This window comes from Plectrocnemia conspersa, unplaced genomic scaffold (assembly GCF_051122295.1).
Source record: "Plectrocnemia conspersa isolate PC_06_02 unplaced genomic scaffold, ASM5112229v1 ptg000001l, whole genome shotgun sequence".
In the NCBI taxonomy this organism is placed as follows: Eukaryota; Metazoa; Arthropoda; class Insecta; order Trichoptera; family Polycentropodidae; genus Plectrocnemia; species Plectrocnemia conspersa.
In genome coordinates this window covers 31,260,077-31,286,257 of record NW_028277165.1, presented here as the reverse complement: position 1 = coordinate 31,286,257, position 26,181 = coordinate 31,260,077, and the positions used below count along the sequence as shown (strand labels likewise).

Below are 26,181 nucleotides of genomic sequence, written 5' to 3'. Positions count from 1 at the left end.
CGATAGGTAAAATAAATATTTTTACTAATGTTTGGCACTGTTTGAGCAGTTATTTATTAGTCTTTATATATGATATTTTCCGTTAATTAATAATACCTTTATGTTTACTTGATATTAAACGTCTGATTTAGCGTATTTTATAATTGTAAGATATTTTTTTTATGCTTACAGATATGGACAATAGATTGATTCAAGGTTATTTGATATGTGTTGAGTCATTATGATGAGTGTTTTTTTATCCAAGGCATTTTAATACTCTTATACACTAGAATGTATAGCACAGTTTTTTTATTTACTTGAAATAAAAAAATCTTGAATGTCTGTTATTAAAAATTATTAAATAATATTGATAATATACATATGTTTGTATTAAATTATATATGATAATATCTGTATCTTTATACATATCTAGATAAAAGAGCCTAGATGGAATCAAAATGCCAACGTCTCTGGAAGAGTGATGGTTTCGAATGTGGCAGGGTCGTTGTGATTGATTAGTTTTAGCTCATATCTGAGCTACAGAGACTGAAGGATTTATTGCTTTCCACGCATAACGACGCTGAAAAACGGCGCCAAGATATGAAGGCTCAAATTTAACAAGTAATAATGATGATTAAACTCTAAATCTCATCTAAAATGTTAAGACTCTTAAAAGTAAGTCGACGATTATATATTATTATTTTTGATAGTTATTATTAAATAATACATTAAGAGCATTGTGAAAAAACCGTTTTTTTTACTGTTTATTATTTTATAATGATATTGAACCTCTCAAATTATATTATAAATAACACATAAGGTCAAATAAAATTATGTAAACATATTTTTTTGACATACTTTTAAATAAACCAGTACGATAGACCAGTGGTATAAGTCAGTGAATAATATCTAAAAGACGTGAGCTACGTAGAGCTACGTTATGCATAGTGACAAATAATGATTTTAAGCTGTAGTGAGATTTTGATTTCAATTTAGTATTTCATTATTTATTTAGTAGTTCTTGATTGTGTTAGCATGGTTGTAATGCATTCTGCAAGTGCTTTTCATATTGCAATAAATTACAATAACTATTTACTTATAAATTACATCAAAAAATAATTATTTAAAATTACCACATTATAAATGGGTTAAGATTGATAAGGCAAATGTTTTGCTTCTAAATTACTATAAATAAATATTTTGTTATGTAACCAATTCCTTTATAATTTGTGGTGACTTTAATAGTTTTGTAAATATTATTAATCATATTGTTGCGCGGTTTTATCATTGTTTATACGATAATATTGTTAGGTGGAAATCAATATATTTTGTGATTTGTGGATTACCAGTAAAGATTGGTTTGATAAATGATACTGTATAACGTCAAAATAGCTCAGTTATTTTCCGTTTATGATTCTGAGCAGTTCGTTTAGGATTAGGCTTAGATCAGTCACATTAAATCATTGTGCTTAAAATAAAAAAATATAAAATGGAACGCTGGAATGGAAAAGTTGCAGTCGTTACTGGTGCTAGTGCTGGAATTGGAGCTGCGATTTCAGTCACTTTAGCAGAGAAAGGGTTAATTGTCGTCGGATTAGCTAGAAGAGATGAAAAGATTAAGGTGTGTTATAGATTTATTTAAATCAATAAAACAAAATACATAGTAAGATAAATTTAAACATTTAATTATAATAAAAATAAGTTAAAGATGTTTTATATTTATACAATACTTTTTAGGAATTGGCTAGAACAAGCAAAGGAATCATAAAGGCTGTCAAATGTGACCTAAATGTCGAAAGTGACATAATTGCTGCTTTCAAATGGATCGAAGATAATCTCGGCGGTGTTGACATTTTGATAAACAATGCTGGATTAGGCTTTAGCACTACATTGACAAGTAAAGTTAACCTTTAAATATTTTTTCAAAAAAAACAAATCACCATTGTGTTTTTATCAGGCGGTGAAGTCAAAGATTGGAAAAGTTTGTTTGATGTAAATGTTATTGCTTTGTCAATATGCACCAGGGAAGCTTTGAAGACTATGAGAACAAGAGGAGACAATGGGCATATAATTCATGTCAATAGGTATTATCACAATTAAATAATAAATATTTATAAGTTAATTCCTAATGTATATCCTTAGCCTCCTTGGAGTTCAATTAATACAAACTAAATCAATGAACATGTACGCAGCAAGTAAATTTGCAGTAACTACTCTTGCCCATACATTAAGATATGAACTGAGAGATTTAAAGAGCAGGATTAAAGTTACGGTAAGATATTTTGTATATCTTAAAAGCTTTGTTAAATATTTATTGACATATAAAATCTTTTTAGAACCTTTGCCCCGGAGCTGTAATCACTGATATGCTAATAAGTTGTGGCACAACTGAAGGTTTTGTTGTGCCTGAAAAGGGTAGTCCTGAAGCTGATAATTTTTTGGGTCCACAGGATTTGGCTGATTCTGTAGTTGCTATTTTGAGTATGAAATCCACAGTTGAGGTAGTATATACATGGTCTTTTTTTAAATTATAAACTGGAAAAGTAAATATTAACAATATTTATATTTTTAGGTACAGGAATTTATACTAAACGGAATAATTGTTTAAAAATATATATTCAATCAAAAAACAGTTTTGAAACAACTGAAATTAGATTTATAGCAACTAATATCACTGGTATAAGAATTGTCTCTAAATATTTATTAAAAATGTAGAAATAAACATATTTTGCATTAAAAAATATATTTTTATTTTTACTAATAAAAAAAAACTAATAATGTAAGATCTACTAAGTATATAATATTTTTCAGATAAAAAACTTAACTGTTATCTATATTGTTTATATAATAAACTTGTAGTTCAATAATTTGGGCAATTTTGAAGCAACATTATAGACTGCTCTGTTTTTTTTATGGTAGTATAATTAACACAAGTTGTTCATTAACCCTTTCGCCGCGAAGCTTGTTTGGCGCCAGTGTCTCTCCGGCGCCGTTTATATTTAATCAGACTAAATTTCAGCGTTATACTTTTTAAATGCTCATTGCTAAGATGCATTTGATTTGTGTCGGACTCTTGGGCTATCGTTAACCGTCTGCCCTATAGTGTTGGAAAATGACATATTAAATCATTTTTCTGATCTCATTCACAATAAAAATATTCCTATGATTTTTATTGAAACTTTATGGCTAAAGAAATTCACATTTAAGATCTCAGAATCACTTTTGAGAGTCATTGTAGATTCTCTCTTCCCGTAAACGGAGTCTGCAAATTTTTAAAATATGCTTGGCTTATCGCATTATATGACATTTTAGTTCACAGCATTCTTGAAACGGGATCTATTCTAATTCCTGTATAAGAAAATAATCTAAATTAAATAGTTATTAGGTTATTATCCATTCTTATATTTCAGCGATTTTGTGATTTGTAAATTGTTGATAATTAAACTATTTTTAATAAATTCCAGTTTTGGTTTCAGAACGTTTTCGAGTTACGATTGCGTCCTCTTCTGACGTCCGTTAGAGCCAGTACATCCACACTGTCTGACTTGCCTATCGCCATCCAGCTCCTTAATACATCGATAATACACATTGATACATTTAATGTTATCTACGTCTAGTTTTTAACCATCGTTTAAATTAAAATAAATACACATGTATTTATTTTTAAATAAATGTTAAATATAACGACAGACCAGTGTTCGTTACTTTTCAGATTTGCACGGACTTTCTTGGTTTTTCTCGTTTGAACTTTTTATTTCAAGACGAAAAAAGGACAAAGGCGAGCAACCCTCCAACCATAGTTATAAAGTTTTCCACCCAAGTTTCGAGCCTTCATTAAAGCTTTGCCCGTAGTGGCCGTTGCTTTGCCTCTGTGTTGCAGCACTTGCTTGTCGAATTTATGAGTTTATATTAGCTCGTTCAGGTCATGTATATATTAAACCGTGTGTTGAATTCTTAGGAAGAAGTAAATTAAAATTAAGTGCTGAGACACAAACTTTAGGCTGTTAACTGGTACCGATGTTAGAGTCTGCAATTTTGATCACTTTGGCAGATAAGAGGTTAATACTCGTCGGCTTAGATAAGAGAGATGCATATGAATTTTAATTGGCACATGCGTCACTATGAATTTAATTAAATTTATTATTCAATCTAAAATATGATAAATATAATATTTTTTTCTGATCTTTATAATTTAATATATTGTTTTGAAGTGGGTTTATTAATAAGAAAAAAATATTATCTTTAATTTTTATAAATTAATTTAAGATGTATCTATCAGTGGCGTACGGTGGGTGTTAATATTGGGTGTGCTATAAAAAATTTAAAAAAAACGTACATTTTTTCATTTTTATTAGCTGAGGTTTTGGCATGCCTAAACTGCCTTACAGCTTTTTCCCATATATAAATAAATAAATAAACATCAAACCTAATCTAAAATATTATTATATAAAAATATCAAATTTCCAATAAACATAAAATTATAATTATTTATATATAAAATCTAATCTTCTTTCTTTAATCATAATTTTTTCTATCACGCTGTCATAAAAAGTGCTCTTCTTTTTAATATCCATAAGGATTCCTTTTTCTATTGAAATCAAGCTAAGGCCACATAGCCTTTCTTGGCCTTGGGTACTTCGATAACATGTATTAATACGTTTCAGAGCAGAAAATGAACGTTCTGCTGAAGCAGTACTGCTTGGAAGAGTTAATATTAGTTTGCCTAATTTATCTATTTTCTGAAAACCTGACTCAAGATTATTTGTGTTCATAAATTGTACAAGCTCATGAACAGATTTCTCTGCAAATTCAGGTAAATGATAAAGAACAGCAAGCTCATTTTTTAAACTTATATAATCAAATAATGTTCCATAGAATTGTTGCAGTTTGGTAAGTAATTCATTTGGAAATTTTCCTTTATATTGCTCATATTTTTCTTTCTCCAGAAGGTGAAAATATTCCAATTTGGACATTGAAGAAAAACGGTATTCAATTTGCTTACATATATTATCAACTATTGTATTAAATAGTTGGCTAAACGCGTGCTTTTCTTCAACAAGCAAATCATTACTCAGTCTTGGATAATTTTCTTCCGTTACATAAGAATCCCATAATGTTTCATAATTATTTTCCTGTTCATGTCTGAGTTGTTGCAAAATTTCGGTAACTTTCTTACAGCAATATAATATGTCAAAAGATTTGGATTGTAAAATGTTGTATAACACATCAGTTTTTCCAAAAAGGTTTGAAAATATGTGGAGAAGTTTTCTTGTTTCAAAATCTTCCAAAAAGCTAAGAAAACCTCGTGCTTTTATTACAGTGTCGGGGTCCCATAGTTCACAATTTTTCACGACGTTTCGAAAAAAGTCCGTAAATTCATTTCTGTATTTTTGCACTGTGTTACTTAACCGTGATGTATAATTCCATCTTGTAGGTGTAACAGAAGGAAGTCTTCTAGCTACAAACTCTTGTAAAGCATTTATTCGTTTGGAAGATTTCGAAAAGAATGCAGACAATCCATTTAAAGTTTGAAAGAATGATTTGCACACTTTTATATTGGAAAGACCTTGTTGTAATGTTAAATTCAACATATGAGCATAGCAGTGTGTAAAAATGGCCAGTGGATAAACTTCGAGTACTTTGGCTTGCAAACCATTAATATGCCCACTCATTACACTCGCCCCATCATAAGTCTGTCCAACTAATTTTTCTTGAATTTGAAATTCTTCAATTATATTTACAGCGTGGCAAAATAAGCCATCGGCTGTTTTATCAGAGCTAACGTCTGTAAAGCCAATAAACCGCTCGTAAACTTTACCTTCATAAACAAAACGCAAAACTGTCGAGAGCTGTGAGTTCGTCATTATATCTGAAGTTTCGTCAAGAATAATAGCGACAAAATTTGCTGAATTTACTTCTTCCTTAATATGATCTTTAATAACATCACCAATTGCTTCAATTATGTCATTCTGTATGGATGGGGAAGTACCACGAAACACCGTTGCAGTATTTAAATGAGTATCCAAAACAGAATCGTATTCTCGAAGTGCATTTAAAAATTCAAGGTAATTTCCTTTGTTTAGTGAATTACAGGACTCATCGTGGCCTCGAAAAGGTTGTTCTTGTTTTCCTAGATATACTACTGCGTCAATCATTCGCTTTAATATTTCTCTATTTTTATGAACTTGTTCATTATGTTGACTTATATTAGCTTTACGTTGAGCGTCAATCATGACTTCAATTCGTTGTTTTCCAAACATTTTGAGAGAAAAAAATGATTGAACGTGTGACTGCGCTCTTTTGTGTTTTTTCAGTGCCGTTATCAGATGACTAAGGTCAGCAAATCCACTTTTATTCCACACGCTTCTTTCTTTGGAAAACAATAAACATGGCCAACAGAACAATCTAGATCGAAGTTCGCAGCCTGTTAACCACTCAGTTCGTTCATATGATGAAAATGAAAAATGTCTTGTATATTCGCATTTATTGTCTTTATGCTTCATAAATAAATTGGGAAGAGGTGGACGTGGTTTGCCAATTTTGATGATCTTCAATTTAATTTCATAACTTCTTTTTGAAAATGGATTATTCAAAATATCTTCAACAGTATTCTTCATCATTATTGGGGTAAATAAAAAAATATAATCTAGAATAGAAAATTAAGTATTGATCATATGTAAATAAGATAATAAACTATTTTACGCCAAAATATAAAAAATGAGTGACCTGTTATTGTGATATAATGTAATAAAAAAGCAGCGACGGACGCAAGAGTTTTTGAAGTACGTGCACCAAATTCGAGACCAATTTTACTACTGAGCGCTGCCAGCCGACAGAACGACTTCAGCCGTTAAATCTCGGAACAATTTACTTTAGTCGGCCGCCGCACTCAAGGTCGGCGCGCCACAAGAGTAATACATAGCGTGTCGGTCGCGCGGAAACTTTTAGAGCGACTGACAAATACCAATGCATACTATACACTGCATATTAAAATTTTATAATTTTGCATACTACTGTATGCAAAATGATGTCGCTTTATGCCCTAAATTTTCTAAATTTCTAAATTTATATTTTAGATGGTTTTGCGGGTGTGCGCCGCACACCTAGCACACCCTGAATATACGCCTCTGGTATCTATGCGATAAATTGGAGAAGTATTGACGTTATTTATTTATTTATTATTATCATTTATTTAATTAATTTATTCAGATAATATAGCTAATTGTTTAAAAACTACATTAAAACATAATATAAACATTAACAGAATATAAAAAGGACTTGATTATTTTATTTATCGTAACATTTTTATTTTTGCGGATTGTCCTAAGAATATTATTATATAAATTCATACCACCGTACATTATTACCCTGGCCGTACTCATTTTCTTATACCTAACTACCCTTAAAGTGTCTCTATCTCTAGTATCCAATCTATGTAAATCTTTATTCTTGAACATCAAACCATTCCAATCTATCAATCATACTTCTACAACAAGTACATCTGGTTTTATTTAATTTATTAATACATTAATTTAATAATTAATTAAGTTCTGATGTTTTATAGTTCGAAATGTAAGTGTCAGAGGAAGTGATCATTCGTTGTTCACGTATCAGTAGCCAAGGTCTTAACATACAGATATTTTATTTTGCCCTTCTTTTGATGCAAAATAAAATTACAGAGAATAAGACTCGAAGACGTACTTATATTGTGTATGATCCATTTATTTTTTAATAAAAAGGTTTGTAGCCGCTCAATATTTTGAACAAATGTAGAATTCTTTGAAAAATGGATTCACTCAAACAATATAATAAGTGTAAAAGTAGTTTTTGTTTTAACCTTCTCAGACCCAGTGCATATTGCAATGTACAATAACTTTATTGTTTGTATTGGAAGCCATTAGATTTATTTTCACCTAGATCTTTTGTACAAAATAGTGTACATCTTATTATTCAAAAATACACCAAAATATTTAAAAAGATTTTGCGATCCGATTTATTTAATCACAAACATAATCACTAAGTCATTTAAAATGACTTCAAAAAATATAAAATATGTAGTGGATAATATAGATGCCATCGGAATGTAATGGTAAGACAATTTCGGTAATGACATACATGCCTTTGGACTTTTAAAGGTTAATAGGTAAACAATGCAATATAAATGATTTAAGTATTTCAATGCACAACTATATTATTTTGTCAGCTTCTTCCTTATTCAAATGTAAACGTTATTTTGTACTTCGCGTTTTGCAGTTTATGGTTCTGTCGCAAGAGTTACGAATGCAGTATTTCTACAGTCATTAATCAGTTACTTAATTGCACTGGTGCAACTATATTTAAAATAATTGCATAGCATTTAGTTATAGTGAAATTAAACTTCGCGTCGAAAAAACTTTGATATTATTTTAGAACTGCAGTCAATCATTTTAAATAAAAAAATGTATGTATTAGACAATAATAAAGAGTAGGGTTCCGCCCCGAGTTATGAATATTGGTCAGGTGACCGAAGAATGAATTAAACTGTTACTTATTTTATATTATGAACGACAGTATGAAATGCATAATAGCTTCTTTGAATACAGTTAAAAGTTTATCAATAAGAATCATATTTAAGCTTAAAACATCATAATATAGTAAGCTTATATCAGAAGATTCAGTTTTATGAAAAAAGTGTACGTTCTTTTTGAAATTTAATTTTATTTGAAAACTATATATGTACATATATATAAAATTAAAAAAATATCTTTCATACAAAACAAAAATTTTCGATACCCTCGTTAATTGCCTAGCGATGACTGACTTAACAATTAAAAAAATGCGCGACATGACTTATTGCACTAATAATTTAAGTCAGTTAGTATTTAATTAAACTATATTAAGATTTCACTGTACAATTTTTAATTTGTTATTATCAAGCTAAGCTTTAAACCTATTCATAAATGATATACAATATTTAAATTTATCATTAAATATTTAAGTTTCAAATAAAATGTTTTCTTCTGGAAATATTTAGTCAAGTTCTAAACCAATTTACAAATGAATTGAAAATGTTAAGTAATTTTTTATAAATAAAACCATTTTTTACTATCATTGAAAATCCTTCATAATAATGTCTAATTTAAGCCATTAAATTCTGAAAAATAATTAAAAAAATCAGAACGAAGCAAAAATAATATTTAAAACCCAAAAAGTTGAGGGTCCGGTATCCGCACACTCGCTAGCTTCGGTACCTCACGATAGTGAGATACCGACAGCTAGTTTAATTAAATTTATTAAATATTTTATTAATGCTTATACATATAATCACATTATAGATAAAAAAATCGATATCATTTTAGCGTTGACTCAAAAGATTGATTAAAATCTTACTTTTTCAAATCATCAGTACATTATTGATAGTTGATCGAAGAGTATCGAGCTTCGATTTAAAAAAAATAAGAAACAAATCTAATAATGGAAAAGTGGATTGGTAAAGTAGCTGTAGTGACTGGAGCCAACAGCGGTTTAGGTCCAGAAGTGTCTAGGATATTGTCCGAAAAAGGAATGACAGTTATCGGAGTTTCTAGAGGGAGTGTGAAATTGCAGGTAAATATATTGCTTATGCAATATTATATTTAAATTTATAATTAATGATTTTTTGAATAGATTTTTAGCGCTGAAGTGAACAAGAAGATTCAAACGATGAGATGTCAGTCTTTGAATGAAGAAGACGTACGTTACACTTTCAAGGAAATTGAAGAACAGTTTGGAGGTGTTGATGTTCTGATTAATAATGCTGAAATATTAGGTTTGTTAAGTAATATTAATATTATTATAAATAATATAAATTAATAATTTTATAGAACAAGACTTTGAAGCTCGCGATGTTGTGTTCGACAAGAACTTCTTGACTTTTAATATTTTTGCTCTTGAAGCATTGAGATCAATGAGAAGTAGAGGAGATGATGGTTACATTATAAATTTGAATAAGTGTGTTTAATTAATTTTGTGTATATGTATTTAAGAAACAGTAATTGATTAATTATATATTTTACAGCAACGCCATGATTAAGTCATTCACAGATAAACTCAGGAGTGATTTGAAAGAGACAAATAGCAAAATTAAAATATCTGTAAGTTAATCTGTATTTATATATTTTTGCTTCTACTGTTATTTTTTTGATGATTTTTAGAACATCATTACTCTTAAATCACATTTTAATATGTTAAACAACAAAGCAACGGAGAGAAAAATGATTGATATGGACGCATGTCCAGATTTGATACCAACTGATATCTCTAAAGTGATTGTATCATTACTAAGTTTTTCATCTCATGTTGAGGTATTTTTCATATTTTTTATTAAAAATTAAAATTCTTATTAATAAATATTTTTCATTACAGGTGAAAGAGATCGTGATGGAGAGTTCTAAAGGAATATTTTAAAACATATGCTTTGTTATATCATATTTAAACAAATATTGCAGTTATATCACTATTATATAAATATATATTTTATTTTATTGTTATATTAAAAATGTGTATTGTGTATATATTTATAATAAATAATTAAATATTGAATTAAACTATCGTAATTAATTATTATTCAGAAGAATGGCAGTTGATTGAACAGTAGATAAACAAATCAGCTGTCAATCATCTAAAAGATTAACTAATTAAATTTAAGATTTATGATGTAATTAAATATTAAATTGATTTCAGTGATTTGATGCACTTGAAATTATATTAAAACATATTTTTTTAATTCATACTTTATTTAATAAAATATAACATACGCATAAATTTAATAACTATAAATATAAATTTGGTCGGTGAACCATAAATATTATTAAAATATGCGTTTTTATTTATTTATACATATAATAAATATTTAAATAAATTTATTCCATTATCTCACAGCATACCGCAGGTTTTGGTAAGTTTAGTGTTTCGCAACTCTGAATCATAAGTTCCCGTATCTAAATTAAAATTTTACATATTATATAAATAGTTTAAAATATTTAATTTTTAAATATTATTTAAATACCTCAACATTTGATCTCATGCTTAAAGTAGCAATAACAGCATCAGTCACATCTTGTACTGATAAATATCCAGAAGGACGTTCATCTCCTTCGATATGCAGTGATGGTATAAAATTAGTACCAGCTTCCACTCCAAGAGAAGTATGCACAAATTCAGGACTAATACTCTAAATATTTTTAAACGCTTCAGTTAATTTAAACACAACATAAAAATGTTCATAGGATCTTACAGTGACTTTTATATTACTGCCCAAGTTTCTTAATTCATTCCTTAAAGTTTCAGTTAAGCCAGTCACAGCAAATTTACTAGCAGGATACATACCAATGGATCCAACGGATACAGTATGTCCCAGAATGCTGTTTAAATTTAATATGTTATAATATAATAGAATGCATTTTAATAAAAAAATAAAATTTACGCGTTAATGTTGATAATATGTCCATCATCGCCTCTCAATCTCATAGTTTTTAATGCTTCGCGAGTACAGATACTAAGTCCCAAGATATTAGTCTCCAAAATATCTTTCCATGCATTACTTTTTCCATCTAAACAACATCTAAGTAAGATAATGATGTTTTTATAAGTATTTAAAAACATAAATTAATACCAATAATTGATGCAAAGTTAAGACAAGCAGCGTTATTGATCAGTAGATCAACTCCTCCGAATTGTTCTTGAATTTTTTTGAAGACGCCCAATACGTTCCTTTCGCTTTTAATGTCACATTTCATTCCGTGCACTTTCCCTTTTGTAGTTATAGTCAATGTCTAGATGTTTCAATAAGTTATACTTACATATGATTAATATTAATAAATAAATATAAACTCACTGTCAAAGCAGGCTCATTTCTAGCTAAGGCGATCACTATCATTCCCCTTTTAGCTAGATTTCTGACTAAGCTCTCTCCTATTCCACGACTTGCTCCGGTTACTACGGCTACTTTTCCGTTCCAGCGTTCCATCTTATTTTTTTATTAAAAAAATAGAGATGGTTCTATAATGAGCGTTGATATTCAACTGGCGATTATTCTTCAAATCAGCTTTTAAGATAATGTCTCACAAAGAGATCTTCGATAAATACAATCATGTATTTTTTATACATTTTTTGATTGATATTTTATACTAGATACATTTCTTTTAAATTTGTCGATTAAAATAATGACTGTCACATTGATAAGAGCAGGGATTTTTTTTGTCATGTATCAATTTGTTACTAAATAAATGTGCGTAGCGATTGATAATCTGCGGAAAACACATCTAGGACACGCACTCAAAGACAAGCACTGACGCCTTCCAGAAGGAGATATTCATAGGGTCACTGTGTACAGCTCGCTGTACAAACGTCCTCCACAAATCGTTTAATATTTAATATTTTAACGTTTAATATTTTTTTGTAGCTTTTCATATATATATATATATATGACGTGACGTATTCGAGGACGTTTCACCATATTTATTGATTAGCAAAACCAAAGCATTATAATTATATTACAATCCCATTTAATGTTTACAATGTTTATACCCAGCACGGGTAATTATTTTGTGTAAAAGAATGTGACTTATCTATTTTTTTATTGTTTTACAGTTAAAATATAACCATATCAACTTGTCATGTTTAGTTTAGTTTAAACGTTGTTTAGTCAGCTAATCTGATTTACGACCATTAATTTAAAGTCAAACTGATTATGCCGTAATATATTGTTGAATGTTCATACAAGCTTGCAAGGATTTAAGAGTCAAACATTTTATTTAAAAATATATTGAATAAAGGGAGATTTTATCACCATTTTGCTAAAAGACAGAATGTAAGTAACATTGGAACGGGCGGTTTGCTGTTGGACTAACAAAAATGACCAATTAAATACGTGTATATTGATATTAGGAGCTGACAACACTGTGATTAGTAAATATTACTTCTCACCCTTTTGTGCATATTTAAAGATCAGAAAATGATGTCCTAATAATCAGATAAAACAAGTTTTAGAAAAGCAGTGAGACTGACTTTACAACCCTTAAAGAAGATGCGGGCGTACTTTTAGACGACTACTAGTTCCATGGGTACTGTTCGCGGGATTTCAGACGCGCGTGTGACGTGTCTCTTCACTAGTGTTATGTATCAATCGCTACATTTCTATAATTCAATATAAAACTTTTAGAATTTATGGATAAATATCATGAATAATATTATATATTTCTTTTTCGAGCCTTATATGATAATTATAAGCTTGTGTACTTATTAAAAAAAAAATACAATTAAAATTATTGTATTGCTATTGAATGGGACCGTATAATCTAATCCTATTCTCTTTTATATGATACATGCACTTCTATTTGGAATTTTATTATCAGCGTCACAAGTTTTATAATTAAAAATGCTTATTAACAACTGTCATTATTGAGAAGTACTCATGACTACAACCTTGAAGTATTTATAAAATACCGCTTCCACACGAAACAAATAAAACAATAGAAATTACTTGTCCCTTAGCTCAAAATATATATGCTAATTTGCATAATGGCGTGGGATGCTGTGCAGTTGTGATTGTCTCCCTGTCAGATCTTTTGTACCGTAGATTGAAGAGGTCTCCAGCGAATCACAACCATACAGAGATCGTATATGTGACGAACGAATTATGAGCATGCCTTTAAAGAGTGAAATTTTATAGATAGATGTTTCGAAGGGGAGATAATACAAAGGGTCGAATATAAATAGTCTTTTTCGCAAATGCGCAAATATAATGCACAACATATTATACAATAGATTCTCTATATTTCGAGAGTAATAACGAAATGATTCGATACATTATTTATCTATTCCTTTATGTCTAAAGGACCGTTTTTTTCTGGACGTTACGAGGGTTTACCGTGGTTGTCCGTTCAGCGTCAGTCTATTTTTAATCGTTCTTGCGGGTTACCCTTTATTTATATAACACAATTATCAATATATTATTGTAACTATCGTTTGGTTATACTTTTTACTGCACAATTTTATTTTATTTACAAATATTATTATTAGTATTAATTTTTGGAAGAAACAAGTATTCACAGCGCAATATATTTGGCCGTTCTTTTATAATAAATAAGGTGGACCATGCTTTTCTATGTATACCTAATTATATGTTATTTATCTTATTGTAAATAGTAAATACAATTCTTCCTAAACATAGATCAATAAACAATTGTTATCTAAGTTTTATAAACAAATTATTAATTAATCGATCATTTTAAAAATTATTTCTGATATTAGAGAGTGTTTATTAATTCATAATAATTATTCTGAAAAACAATTATATATATAATATAAATACAACTGTTTCAAATAACCTTAAAAAATATTTTATCATAATCATTTTTATGTGTGTTATATAAAATAACATCTTAATTGCTTATCACATATTTTTGTAATACGGTCATTATTCTCTTTAATAGTTAAACGGCTTATCATATTTACATACTTTTGAAGGTAAAACCGATAAATAAACATGTAATAAATTAATTTTACTATATATTATGTGCATTAAAAATATTATATTATATTATCAAAAATTGAAACTACAGGTTTAATTTATTTACGACACTAAATTTATAGGATTTATATAATATGCAGAAACAGGTTATATTTGCATTTAAATATTTATAACAAAATTAAAGATATTGGATCTGGTATAAGATTCATACATACATATATTTATTGAATTCCATGTAAGGCAGTTGCATAGATTATTTGTTGACATTTTAAGGAAATAAATTTTATTTTAAATTGCGAATTAAAACTTGTTTATAATTTAACAAGTAGAGGTAAATGTTATTGGTATAAATAGTTACGTGTAAATAATAATAATCGTACGATTCACAAGCAAAAGTGAGTTGTTTAAATAGTTTTTAAACGAGTTTGTTGTATATAAAAACCGACGGTAACATAAAATTTATCAGACGAGAATTGCAGCTCGAGTAGTCAAGATCTCTTGTTTTAATATCGAATAATACATAATGGAAAAGTGGGTTGGAAAAGTGGCTGTTGTAACTGGAGCTAGTGTTGGAATAGGAGCAGCGATTGCTAAATCTTTGTCTGAAATTGGAATGATAGTTGTAGGACTTGCCAGAAGAGAAGAAAATATAAAAGTAAGTCTTTGTGGCTAAAACACAAATCAATCTCAGATAAAATAATAATCTGTATTAGAGCTTAGCTGAAGTTACGAAGGGAAAGCTGTATGGAATCAAATGCGATCTTCAAGATCAGAACAGCATCGAAAATGCATTCAGAGCAATCGAAGATAAATTTGGAGGAGTAGATGTTTTAATTAATAACGCTGCTTTATTGAACCATTCTCCAATTATGGGTTAGACATTGTTTATGATAGGTGTTACAATATTATTTGCTTAATTTGAATGGTAAATATATAGATGGGCAGCCTTCCGAGTGGAAGAAATTATTCGACACCAACATTCTGGGTGTTTCTATTTGTACTAAAGAGGCTTTAAAGACAATGAGAACCAGAGGAGACGACGGTCATATTATATTCCTTAATAGGTAAGAATTATCTTTTAATTTATATTTGTATACAATATATTAAATTATTATATGTGTTAGCATTGCTGGTAAAATGACATATACTGCATATAACGATGTCGTAGGAATGTATCCTACTAGTAAATGTGCTATAAATGGTTTAGCCCATGGTCTTCGAATTGAGTTAAAAAACGCAAAGAGTTTAATTGGAATAACCGTAAGTTTGTTTATATATTATTAAACTGTACAGCAATTTTTACTTTTTTATACACAGAGATTAGATAATTTGCGAAGATTAGATAATAATTTCCAGATATGAGTTTTCCAGGTCAGCCTTTTGTCAAGATATTTGCCAGAGTTCCGTTGTAAATAATATTCATTTCCCGTTAGTTCAGTGTAAATGTAACATAGATTGATTCAGTTACATTAACTTTGATTCGCTATTTAGTGAATCGAGCTTAGACTTTTGAGAGGTGATCTTGCAGTCTTTTCGATGCTATTTTTGGGTCAGAATCAGACGCCATTATTGTAGTGCTGTCGGCAATTGTAGCAATTATTAAGTTCCTTTATTACCAGTTTGTTTATTTTGAATAAAAAAATTTATAATATTTTTGTCATAACTGATTTTCGGTCTGTATTGAGAAATATCGTTCAGTTCTTTCTTGGTTTCAGTAATATAATAATTTAAGCAACCTTTCATTGGATTGAAAAATAGTTTAATTTAATTACATGTTCGTTATTTTGCTTTGCCGCTTATTAGGTCGTATCAAATTTTTATTTCTCTTATTTATTTTACTTATTTAATTTGACTGTTTTCCAATATAAATAGTTGCATTAAAAAAATCTTAAATTTCACTGTCACTATTCTGAAAATTTGAGTGTCTTCCTTGTAAAATGATTTTTCTCTATCGTCTATAGGCGATTTTCAATTATTAAATATAATTGATAAGAGTTTTTTTATTCTCTTTGTTACATTCTTCAGATACTGTAGCTTAAAATATATTATTAAATAGCTTCGTTCTTTTTTTGTGATTAGTTTTTTTCGTTCTTTTTTTATATATTTAATTTGGCTCTGTTGTGAAGTGATCGCGTATATTTATGTCATTTTTTTCTAAGCATTTTCAAGGATTTTTAAAAATATTTTTTGCCAGTTTAATTTTTTTTGGTTATCCTAAATAAGAGACGCACTTAATGCTGCATCTTGTATATTTTTATTTAATTAATAAAATGTAATTTATAAATCTTCAGGTGTTTTTAATGAACTGATTCTTTCGTTTAATGTTTTCTAAAGTCATTCCAGTCAGTTGTTTTATTGTATAGAGTTGCAGTTCTTGCTTTTCTATAACTTTATTGTCCATTATATGCTATGGGTAGCTCTGGTATATTTAGTTAATATTCCTATGTATATGCATAACTCTTTTTCTTTGATCTTTTGGCCATCATCAGATTATCAGCGTGTACTTTTACATATTTATCTATTAATCTTGTTAGCAAAAAATGTTGTTGCTACATGATTTTTATTTAAAATTTCAGACTTTATATCCCGGCCTGGTTCATACCGATATGGGTAATTCTGCTGCATATCAATATTTAGGTCTTGCTCCCGAAACGGATTTAAACAACACCCCACCAGGATTTTTGACTTCTAAAGACGTGTCTGATGTTGTGGTCAATGTATTGTCTTTGAATTCGCGTATTGAGGTTGAGTATAACATTATTTATATGACACAATTAGTCAACTAAAATATATTTGTTTTTCACAGATTCAAGAATTGTCTATGCAATGCAGAGGCATGGGTGTTTGAATATATAATGTATGATGTGAGGTAAAAATATATTACGTAAAACCTGTATGACAAGAGTTGTGTCATGCACCAGGAATGATAATGGCCAAATTGTGTAGATAGTGACAAATAAATTGATTTATTTTATTATTTTTACATATAGTTTATTAATTTGTTATGAAATAAAAGTTTATTGTATTATTTATTGTTTTATTTAGATCAATTAAAAATGCTTAAATACACAAAATGATATACATTGAATTTCCAGTCCAGGTCAAAAGCATTTATATTTTTATAATAATATTACGAATGAAAATCGAATGAGACACATCTAAACTGAATTTTGATCAATAGGAGCAAAAAAATTGATTATTAATTAAAATGATTCATTAATGTTTATTCTGGTTTATTTGCTGCTTTATATTATTTAGAAATCAGTTAAGATTAGGGATTCCAATCCCGGGACAAAATTTTGATCCCGGGATTTCGGTATTGCAATTAGCCGATCCCGGGATCCCGGGACCAGTCCCGGGATGATTTTCATGTTATTTTATCGATAAAAATAATTTAAAATGAATAATACAATATATTTTTACATATGTTTTTTATAACGTACAATGTATAAAGTACGTATAATTTTAGTCTTTGGCTTAAAATAGAAAATAATATAATAAAAATAAAAAAGGGAAGATCTTATATATTTATTTGAGAAGAAGAAAATGAACTTTTGACAATGTTTGTACATATGTACATTCATAGACACAATTAATTGAAAACATTATTTTGAATAAAGCTCACGAAGTAACATCAAAGCATCAAGTGTTTTATCATTTAGCCTTGATCTGATTTTGGTTCCTAAGCAGCCTGCTGCTGAAAAATCACGTTCAGACTCACAGCCTCAAAGATTCACAGATGACACGTGCAACTCGCGCAAGTTTGTACACGAAATATAACTATGTTGTCAATAATAATTCGATTGTGCTTGATAAATTAATCAATCCGAAAATTCGGGATTATGTTTTATAATCCCGGGACTCATCGGGTATTGAAAATCGTTCGGGATCCCGGGATCCGGGATCCCGGGATTGGAATCCCTAGTTAAGATCTATTATTTTAACAGTATAATTAACGCTTCCTATTCACCAATTTCAAGATTTTATTCTAACAATATACTGTTGTTCTCCTAAGAAAAAATTGAATATATAAAAGAAAAATGGTAATGTATCTTTTAATGTAAATACTTAATAAAGTTTCTATTATAACATACTTCAAAACTAGTAGGTAGTAGATCAGTTTTGAAGTACGGCTCTTTATAAATAAATTTTGCTACAGTTAAGGGGTTTATAAAAATATTATTTACTATATAGTAATTTTTTATATATATTTCACATCAGTAGAAAACGAAAGCGATAGTATAAAATAAAATATAAATAATATAATTATAACCTACAAAAATACAAATAACATTGAGTTATATGTAATATGTATTTTTTTAATATATAAAATTAAAAAAATATTTAGCTATACACTATAAAATATTATCAAAATGTAATGAAATAGACAATATGTTTTATCTAAATAAAAAATATTCACCGTATATGTAAAATATTTTTTTTTTACTTTTTTACAATTAAACACCTTTAATAAATTCATACGCTCATTCCTCTGCATTGTACGGATAACTCTTGTATCTGTCAAATAAAATAAAAATTACAAATTATAAGTCATCATTTATTTTTGTAGTTGAATTCTTAACTAACATATATAAATTTATAAAATAATAATAATGATTAAAAATTACCTCAATACGCGAATTCAAGTTTAAAACATTAACCACAACATCAGCTAAATCTTGAGCAGCCAAAAATCCTGGTACTGTATTATCAAGATTTTTTTCAATGGTTAAACCTTCATAATTATTTGCAGCGTCATTTCCCATATCTGTGTTGACCAAACCAGGATATAAACTCTATCATTTAACAAAAAATATAAATAAAAATATATTTAATCAAATAAATAATAAATATAAAAACTTACGGTAATTCCAATTAAACTTTTTGCATTTTTTAATTCCATTCGCAACGAATGAGCTAAACCATTTATAGCCCATTTACTAGTAGGATACATGCCGACTGAATCCTTGAATCCATTATATGCAATTTTTCCAAGGATACTAATTTAAATGGTTAAATGAAACATTAAACATTTAAATTAAAGTATTATTCTAAAAATATCAAGAATACCTATTTATGAATATGATATGACCGTTATCTCCTCTAGTTCTCATTGTCTTTAAAGCCTCTCTAGTACAAATCGATACACCCATGATGTTAGTGTCAAATATCTTTTTCCACTCAGAAGGTGGTCCATCTGTATATTTATAATATATAGAAATTAAATATAACAATATTGTATCATTTATCATAAGCAATATCTAACCCATGATCGAAGCAAAGTTCATTAAAGCAGCGTTGTTAATTAAAACATCGACTCCACCAAATTTATCTTCGATGGTTCTGAAAGCATTTTCTATGCTATCCTGCTCTTGAAGATCGCATTTAATGCCATATAGCTTTCCCTTTGTAACTTTAGCTAAGCTCTAACATAAATAAATTATAATTTATTGATACATTAAATTGTGTTTAAATCCGAAAAGACTTACACTTATATTTTCATCTCTTCTGGCAAGTCCTACAACTATCATTCCATTTTCAGATAAAGTTTTAGCAATTGATGCTCCTATTCCAACACTAGCCCCCGTTACAACAGCCACTTTTCCAACCCACTTTTCCATTTTATAAAATTTAAACTCTCTGATTGTACTACAAGTACAATATACAACCAGTCTTTATGCGACTTGTTGAAACACTGGTTTACTTTCTAACCAATCAGTATTCGTATTGGGAATGTTAACCCTGATCTGAATCGACAATTTTTTTTAAAGATTAATTCAGTATAAAATACAACGTTTTTTATATAAACCAAAGAAAGGCTTTACAATTATTTAACTGTAGATGTATAATATTTTTTTTAAATATTTGTTTATGAACATGTCATAATCAATTGATGTAAAATGCTTTAATGGGTGTATTAGGGTTATAATTTAATTATAAAAAAGAGATATTTTACTTGACCTCGCTAACAACTGTTCGTGCAAATAGTTTTGTAAAGCAACGTTAAATAACGTTGCGATAGTTATAGTATAATAGTTAGCTAACCTTTATTTATCACCAAACAAGCAACTGGAAGCATATAGACGTGTTTTTGGGATTTTATGCTTGTAATTTCAAAATGCGCTCGTAACCTTGAATTTAAATAGCTGGTTAAATTTTCGGGCTCATAATTTCACGTTTTGTACTCGTAATCTCGAGATTTGCGTTTAAAACCTTGCATTGTAACCTCAGTCTTTACGCTTTGTATTTGTAAACTTTCAAAGAAACAGAAATAATTATGATAATATAATAATAACACACACTCAAACATGCCAATAAAAAAATCATACAAAAAATATAAATATAATTATTTAAATGCAGATATAATTTGAATTTGTAGTTGCAGAATTTTTCCTTAAATTTGTCAAAAAATATATATGTAAAGGCCAAGTAGCTCAGATTCAGCTTTATCGTGACGTCACGATCGTTAGGGCAGGCAAAAAGCTTCAGTGTGTGGAAGAGAGAGGGAGGGGGGAAAGAGAAGTCTAACAACGTGTAAGCGCGCATAAAGTTTAACTAATAAAATAAAGAGAGATTAGAGTAAAAAAATTATATCTGATGAAAATCAAATCGGCTCCTATACAACAATATATTTTCCACAAAATAAATCACCAAAATATAACAGATTTTATTGACAAACATAATTTATTTAGAATATAATAAATCAAAATGTTTATAATTCATCGATATGTTTCTAAAGAATGAAGTTATTTTTCATATTATGCTTACAAATATATTTTTTTTATGGATTATATATATTATTTTATATTAATATGAATAATTATTAAAATATATTTCATTATTTATATTTTATATAACAAAAACTGCGATTGGTATCCCTCTAATTGATGACGTCACGCGCAAACTGTCTGGCCTTGTATAATAGTTGACATGGACATAAGACACGGCAGACCTTTCTTTTGTTATCCTAATCCCAAATCTTCGTACTCTTTCCACACAAAAAACACAGATCCTTCTTTGCGATTTTAAAGCAATGTTAGGCATCGTACATTTAAAATGTTATTGAAAATTATAAATATACTATTTTAAAATATTATATTTTAGAGTAAATGTGTATTACAAGAGAAAAAATAATTTTTGCAGGAATTTTAGTAAAGTCATATCAGAATACATTTTCACGTGTAGATATAAAATAAAATAAAAATAATCATTATTTGCTATTGTATGTTGTGTTTTATAAAAACAGTTTGACTGTATATTTTTTTTTTTTTAATATACAATAAATAAATTTACTTTATATTTAAAATAAAATAATTTTACTATTGTCATAGCGACATATTATACATAGCGACGCACTGTGGGGTATTTGCCCGATCTGGGCGGCCAAAATTATTTCTTCCATAAGTGCTCTTAATCAAATATATAATATTATATGTGTTAAAAAACAAACTATCGAAAAAAAAACTTTTTAAAAAAATAAAAAAAAAATAAAAAAAAACTTTTTTTTTATTTTTCCTGAAATAATTCATGCAATTTTATATTAATAGGTATTTTAAGTATTTATTAAATTGTAGGCCCGAGGAAGAGGAATTCCGTGTTTAACGGTCGTGCGAATTTCGCCGCGTCAAGTGTTAAAAATAAAAAATAAATTACATATGTCACAAAGTTTGATATTTGCAGTTTTTTTAACAAGAAAAAGTATTTGACTAGTATTTTATCATACTTGGTATCCTTTTAACATTTTTAAATATGTGTATATTTGGTGATTCTAAACAAATTTTTATTTTTTTTATTAGTACGCGATCCACAATTTGAGGTTTACTGATTTTACCATGGTGATCATATTATTAAAAAATAACAATCATTATAAAACTGTATTTTAAGTTTGACAATAACACGTCACCTAATTAAACAGTTATAATAGTTTAAAACGTTTAGGTCCTAACTTTCGCGACTAAGCCCCGTCCCATTTTTAAGAATAGTGGTATGCAATGTGTTAAAAACCGCAAAAATCCGCAGCCAATTTTACATGTATCATAAAGAAAAAGACCTAAGCTTTAAATTGTATATAAAATATACATTAAAAAGTGGTTGGAAATATAACTAATGAACTCAAAATTAGAAAAAAAAATAGGAAAAAGTACTAAAAAATGGTACTTATTCAAAACAATATTGTGTATTTAATATGACAGCAACTGCAAGAAAGAGCTATAAAACGTAGAAACACTTATCTGCTTTATCATAATCAATGATTTGGATTTTTAACTGTACTCAAATAAAATAATAATAATTGTCCAATGTACGAGTATGCAATCGACGCCGAGAAAACGATGCGTGCACTCGAAGGGATGACTGACTTCCGACTGATCGTGGGGGCGCTAGCGTTATGCAAGGAGTGGAGGAATTGTTGATTATTATGCGCAAAATTATCAGCTTTACAGAGCAATTTTTTTTTTACCTGCGCTTAAATTTTCATAATCGACTTTGGGCCGCTAAGATCGAGCAAATACCCCACCGTGCGACTGCACGATTTTATTGCTTTTGGCGTGGATTTTTGACTTTGAAATTGTTTTTCGGTCAAAATTCTGTATAGTTGTACTTTTTAAAAATCGTAATTTGTTATCGTAGCTGCGACGGAACGATCTTATTATTTTTTAGTACTTGAAAAATATATAAAAAAATAATTCGCGCGGACATGGTGACAAATATCTATTTACGCGTTAAATGTAATAACCCACACAATGTAAATAAAAATAGACATACGTGCTTCACTGATAAAATGTTTTTGTCTTGATCATTAAACACATTTCTACCTACCGCAAAACGTTGATAATTTCATAACTGTACATATATGATTAGACAAATATTCACGGGTTCATTGAGTCGGAAGACACGAGAGACTTGATACATTGTATGAATAAGTATCACTGGCTTCAATAATGATGGTGAGAAATTAAGTTATATTATTAAACAGTAACATTAAATGATATATTAGAGAATTAAGTTACAGTGGGCTGGAAAAGTAGCTGTAGTCACAGGAGCGAGCAGTGGAATCGGAGCATCGGTTGCTGTAGCTTTAGCTGAAAATGGGATGATAGTAGTAGGAATTGCAAGAAGAGATTACGTGATTAGAGTGAGTGTTATCTAAATAAGATCATATGAGTGTTGTATAACTTTGAAATTAAATACACAGGAGTTGGCTGGGTTAACTAATGGAACGATACATGCTATGAAGTGCGATTTGACTAAAGACAAAGATGTTATTGAGACTTTTAAGAAGATCGAGAATACTTATGGAGGTATCGACGTTTTAGTGAACAGTGCTGGAATCATCCAGATTGGAGGATTAATAGGTAGTGCTTCGATCTTTGTTCGTAATCTCGTTCCTAGTGTTTATATGAATATTTTTAGATTGTGATCCAATGGATATGAGGAGACTGATGGACGTCAACGTTTTGTCAACTACACTTTGCAGCAAAGAAGCGATAAAAAGTATGAGAAAAAGAGGAGATTGCGGTCAGGTCATATTCATAAACAGGTCAGTGACATTTATTGTTAACCTTGTAATAAAAGTTTTTAAGACGGCTTCTTTAATTCAATCAGCGTCTCTGGTCATATCGTACCCCAGTACGAAAATATGCAATTCGGCTTATATTACCCCAGTAAACACGCCATAACAGCGCTGTCTGAGACTTTGAGGGTTGAATTACTCGCTTTGAAGAGCAACATCAAAGTGACGGTAAAACGCGCATTTAAAACCAATTTTCTGTACAACAATAAGTGGTTTGTTTGACCTCAATTTATTTTTTTAGAGTATCAGTCCAGGCTCGGTGTACACACAAATGACTAAGAAAATAATAGCCCAAGTTATCGGAAAACCCTACGACCCTTCGGATCCTTTGGGTTCGCCACCTCCATTATTTTTAGACGTACAAGACGTAACGGATGCTATAATATACGTTTTGAACGCCAGACCCCACGTACAGGTAATTTATGGCATAGCTCCATCTTTAGGTGCTAATTGTTATAAATTGATAAATGGTTTAAAACTTTGCTATTTATATAAACTAATTTACTCAATAATAATATTTTATTATTACAGATTAAAGAGCTAACCATTCAGCCAGTGGGAATGAAATTTTGTTAAAATTAATTATATTATTATACAAAGGAATAATTTTTTATTTAATTGATTATTTATAATTAATATTTATTTTAATGTTTTTTGCAATAATGAAAGCTAATCAACAATTCATATAATTAATATTTTATTTAAGAGACTGTTCGTATATTAATAATTAATATTTATTTTTGTGTTGATTGTGTAATATATATTACTTTTAATCTCATCTATTTTAAGTGAAAAATTATGTAATAAATAGAAAACGTTAGTTTATGATACCATTGTAAAATATTTTTAAATTAAAATCATAAAAACATATGTTACATATATTCTTTTTTATATATAATATAATTGATATTGATTTTTTGTTGTTTGAAATTTTCGCTGTGCGCAATTTTCGTTTGACAAATAAAGTCCATAAAATACAAACGAGATTCACAGAAAATTATAATGTACATTACAGTGAGATTTTATTGTTAAGTAATGCGAATAAAATTATTCAATATACTTTCCCGCTACGCAGCTGCATTAATATATAAAATAATTTATTGATTTTTTAAATAATTATCAATTTGACATTAAGCTACATATTTGGCGTAAATCATTTCAGAGTTTACTTTTTAAAATGAAAATTTGATATTTCAAATCAGTATTTCAGGTAACTTTCTGATAATGATTATTGACTAAGGTTTAATTATTATTTTAAAACGTTTTCGCCTTATTCAGATTTTTTCTAAAAAATTTTAATAACGAAAATATGAATATTTTTATGTTTTAAATAGCCGCCATTTTTTTAAAAATGGCAGATCAGACTGACTAACGAACTTAGCAGAGCAGAGATATTTACAAGATCTTTTTCAAAAATGAGTTTTATTCCGATATAATTAAAATTACGGCATTTATATTTATTAAAATCTGTATTAAATTATATTTAAACGCTTTTTCACATTTATTTATTTTATCTTTGTAAATTTTGAATACCCGCCATCTTGAAACAAGATGTCGTATCAGACTTATTTACAAATTTAGCAGAAATTATTGAAAGATTTATTTTTAGACAACTATCGTGTCTTAAAAAAACAATAATGACAACAATTTTTTATTTAAAAATTTTTTTTATTCCGAAACTAATTTTAAAGAAATTCTAAAAACCGCCATTTTTAATTAAGATAGTGGATAAGTCTGGTAAGTTTTAATTTGTAATTGGTCTATTCTAAAAAAAAAAGTTTATTATTTAAAACATTTAAAAAATATTTCAATTCAATGTTTATTTTAAAATGATTTTAATTTATTTTAATTAATATTTTTGAACGTTTTTTGCCTTTTTTCTCTCAAATTTTTAGTATCCGCCATTTTGAAACAAGATAAAAAATATAAAGTAAAATATAAATGTGGTTAAATGACAATATTTCTGAGCTAAATATTAAGTTGTAGATATCTGAAATTATGTAATAATTTTTTTTTTATATATATGTCTATTGTCATGGAAACTGCTATTCAGTCTTAATAAACATATGAGCCACTTACATTTAATTATTAGACGAGCTACTTATTGTACCTTATACATATTGACTAGTATTACATCATG

At 28.4% G+C, this 26,181-nt stretch overlaps 5 protein-coding genes across 6 annotated transcripts in view; 3 read left to right on the top strand and 2 right to left on the bottom strand.

The window, feature by feature from the left end:
• The first annotated feature begins 907 nt into the window (after window positions 1-907).
• Window positions 908-17,416, top strand: LOC148239603 (uncharacterized). The gene is made up of 11 exons (XM_088182686.1): window positions 908-1,600; window positions 1,717-1,876; window positions 1,937-2,063; window positions 2,122-2,251; window positions 2,316-2,480; window positions 14,991-15,125; window positions 15,184-15,343; window positions 15,408-15,534; window positions 15,595-15,730; window positions 17,047-17,214; window positions 17,277-17,416. Exons 1-11 carry the CDS (start codon window positions 1,469-1,471, stop codon window positions 17,316-17,318), a joined length of 1,482 nt encoding a protein of 493 aa, XP_088038812.1. The 5' UTR covers window positions 908-1,468; the 3' UTR covers window positions 17,319-17,416.
• LOC148239605 (farnesol dehydrogenase-like) lies at window positions 9,038-10,501 on the top strand. Its single transcript, XM_088190864.1, has 6 exons — window positions 9,038-9,564; window positions 9,625-9,766; window positions 9,822-9,948; window positions 10,016-10,091; window positions 10,152-10,301; window positions 10,363-10,501. The coding sequence occupies exons 1-6, from the start codon at window positions 9,433-9,435 to the stop codon at window positions 10,402-10,404; spliced, it is 669 nt and encodes a 222-aa protein (XP_088046990.1). The 5' UTR covers window positions 9,038-9,432; the 3' UTR covers window positions 10,405-10,501.
• Window positions 10,797-12,332, bottom strand: LOC148239604 (farnesol dehydrogenase-like). The gene is made up of 6 exons (XM_088190562.1): window positions 11,834-12,332; window positions 11,612-11,771; window positions 11,423-11,549; window positions 11,234-11,360; window positions 11,006-11,170; window positions 10,797-10,937 (listed from the first exon to the last, which is right to left on the bottom strand). Exons 1-6 carry the CDS (start codon window positions 11,963-11,965, stop codon window positions 10,860-10,862), a joined length of 789 nt encoding a protein of 262 aa, XP_088046688.1. The 5' UTR covers window positions 11,966-12,332; the 3' UTR covers window positions 10,797-10,859.
• LOC148239600 (farnesol dehydrogenase-like) overlaps window positions 17,322-26,181 on the bottom strand; it is a 105,289-nt gene continuing 96,429 nt past the window's right edge. Inside the window, exons 4-8 of the mRNA XM_088182675.1 lie at window positions 19,737-19,896; window positions 19,541-19,667; window positions 19,335-19,470; window positions 19,099-19,266; window positions 17,322-18,988 (exon numbers count right to left, since the gene is read on the bottom strand). Coding sequence (XP_088038801.1) covers window positions 18,947-18,988; window positions 19,099-19,266; window positions 19,335-19,470; window positions 19,541-19,667; window positions 19,737-19,896 — 633 coding nt within the window. The 3' untranslated portion in view covers window positions 17,322-18,946. The remainder of the gene's footprint in view (window positions 18,989-19,098; window positions 19,267-19,334; window positions 19,471-19,540; window positions 19,668-19,736; window positions 19,897-26,181) is intronic.
• On the top strand, window positions 21,594-24,861 carry LOC148239602 (farnesol dehydrogenase-like). Of its 2 annotated transcripts, none has more exons than XM_088190731.1 (7): window positions 21,594-23,415; window positions 23,481-23,603; window positions 23,664-23,823; window positions 23,882-24,008; window positions 24,074-24,209; window positions 24,283-24,456; window positions 24,573-24,861. In XM_088190731.1, the coding sequence occupies exons 1-7, from the start codon at window positions 23,410-23,412 to the stop codon at window positions 24,615-24,617; spliced, it is 771 nt and encodes a 256-aa protein (XP_088046857.1). In that variant the 5' UTR covers window positions 21,594-23,409; the 3' UTR covers window positions 24,618-24,861. The 2 variants fall into 2 exon arrangements, with proteins under 2 accessions (XP_088046857.1, XP_088046790.1); XM_088190664.1 differs by having other exon boundaries at window positions 23,466-23,603.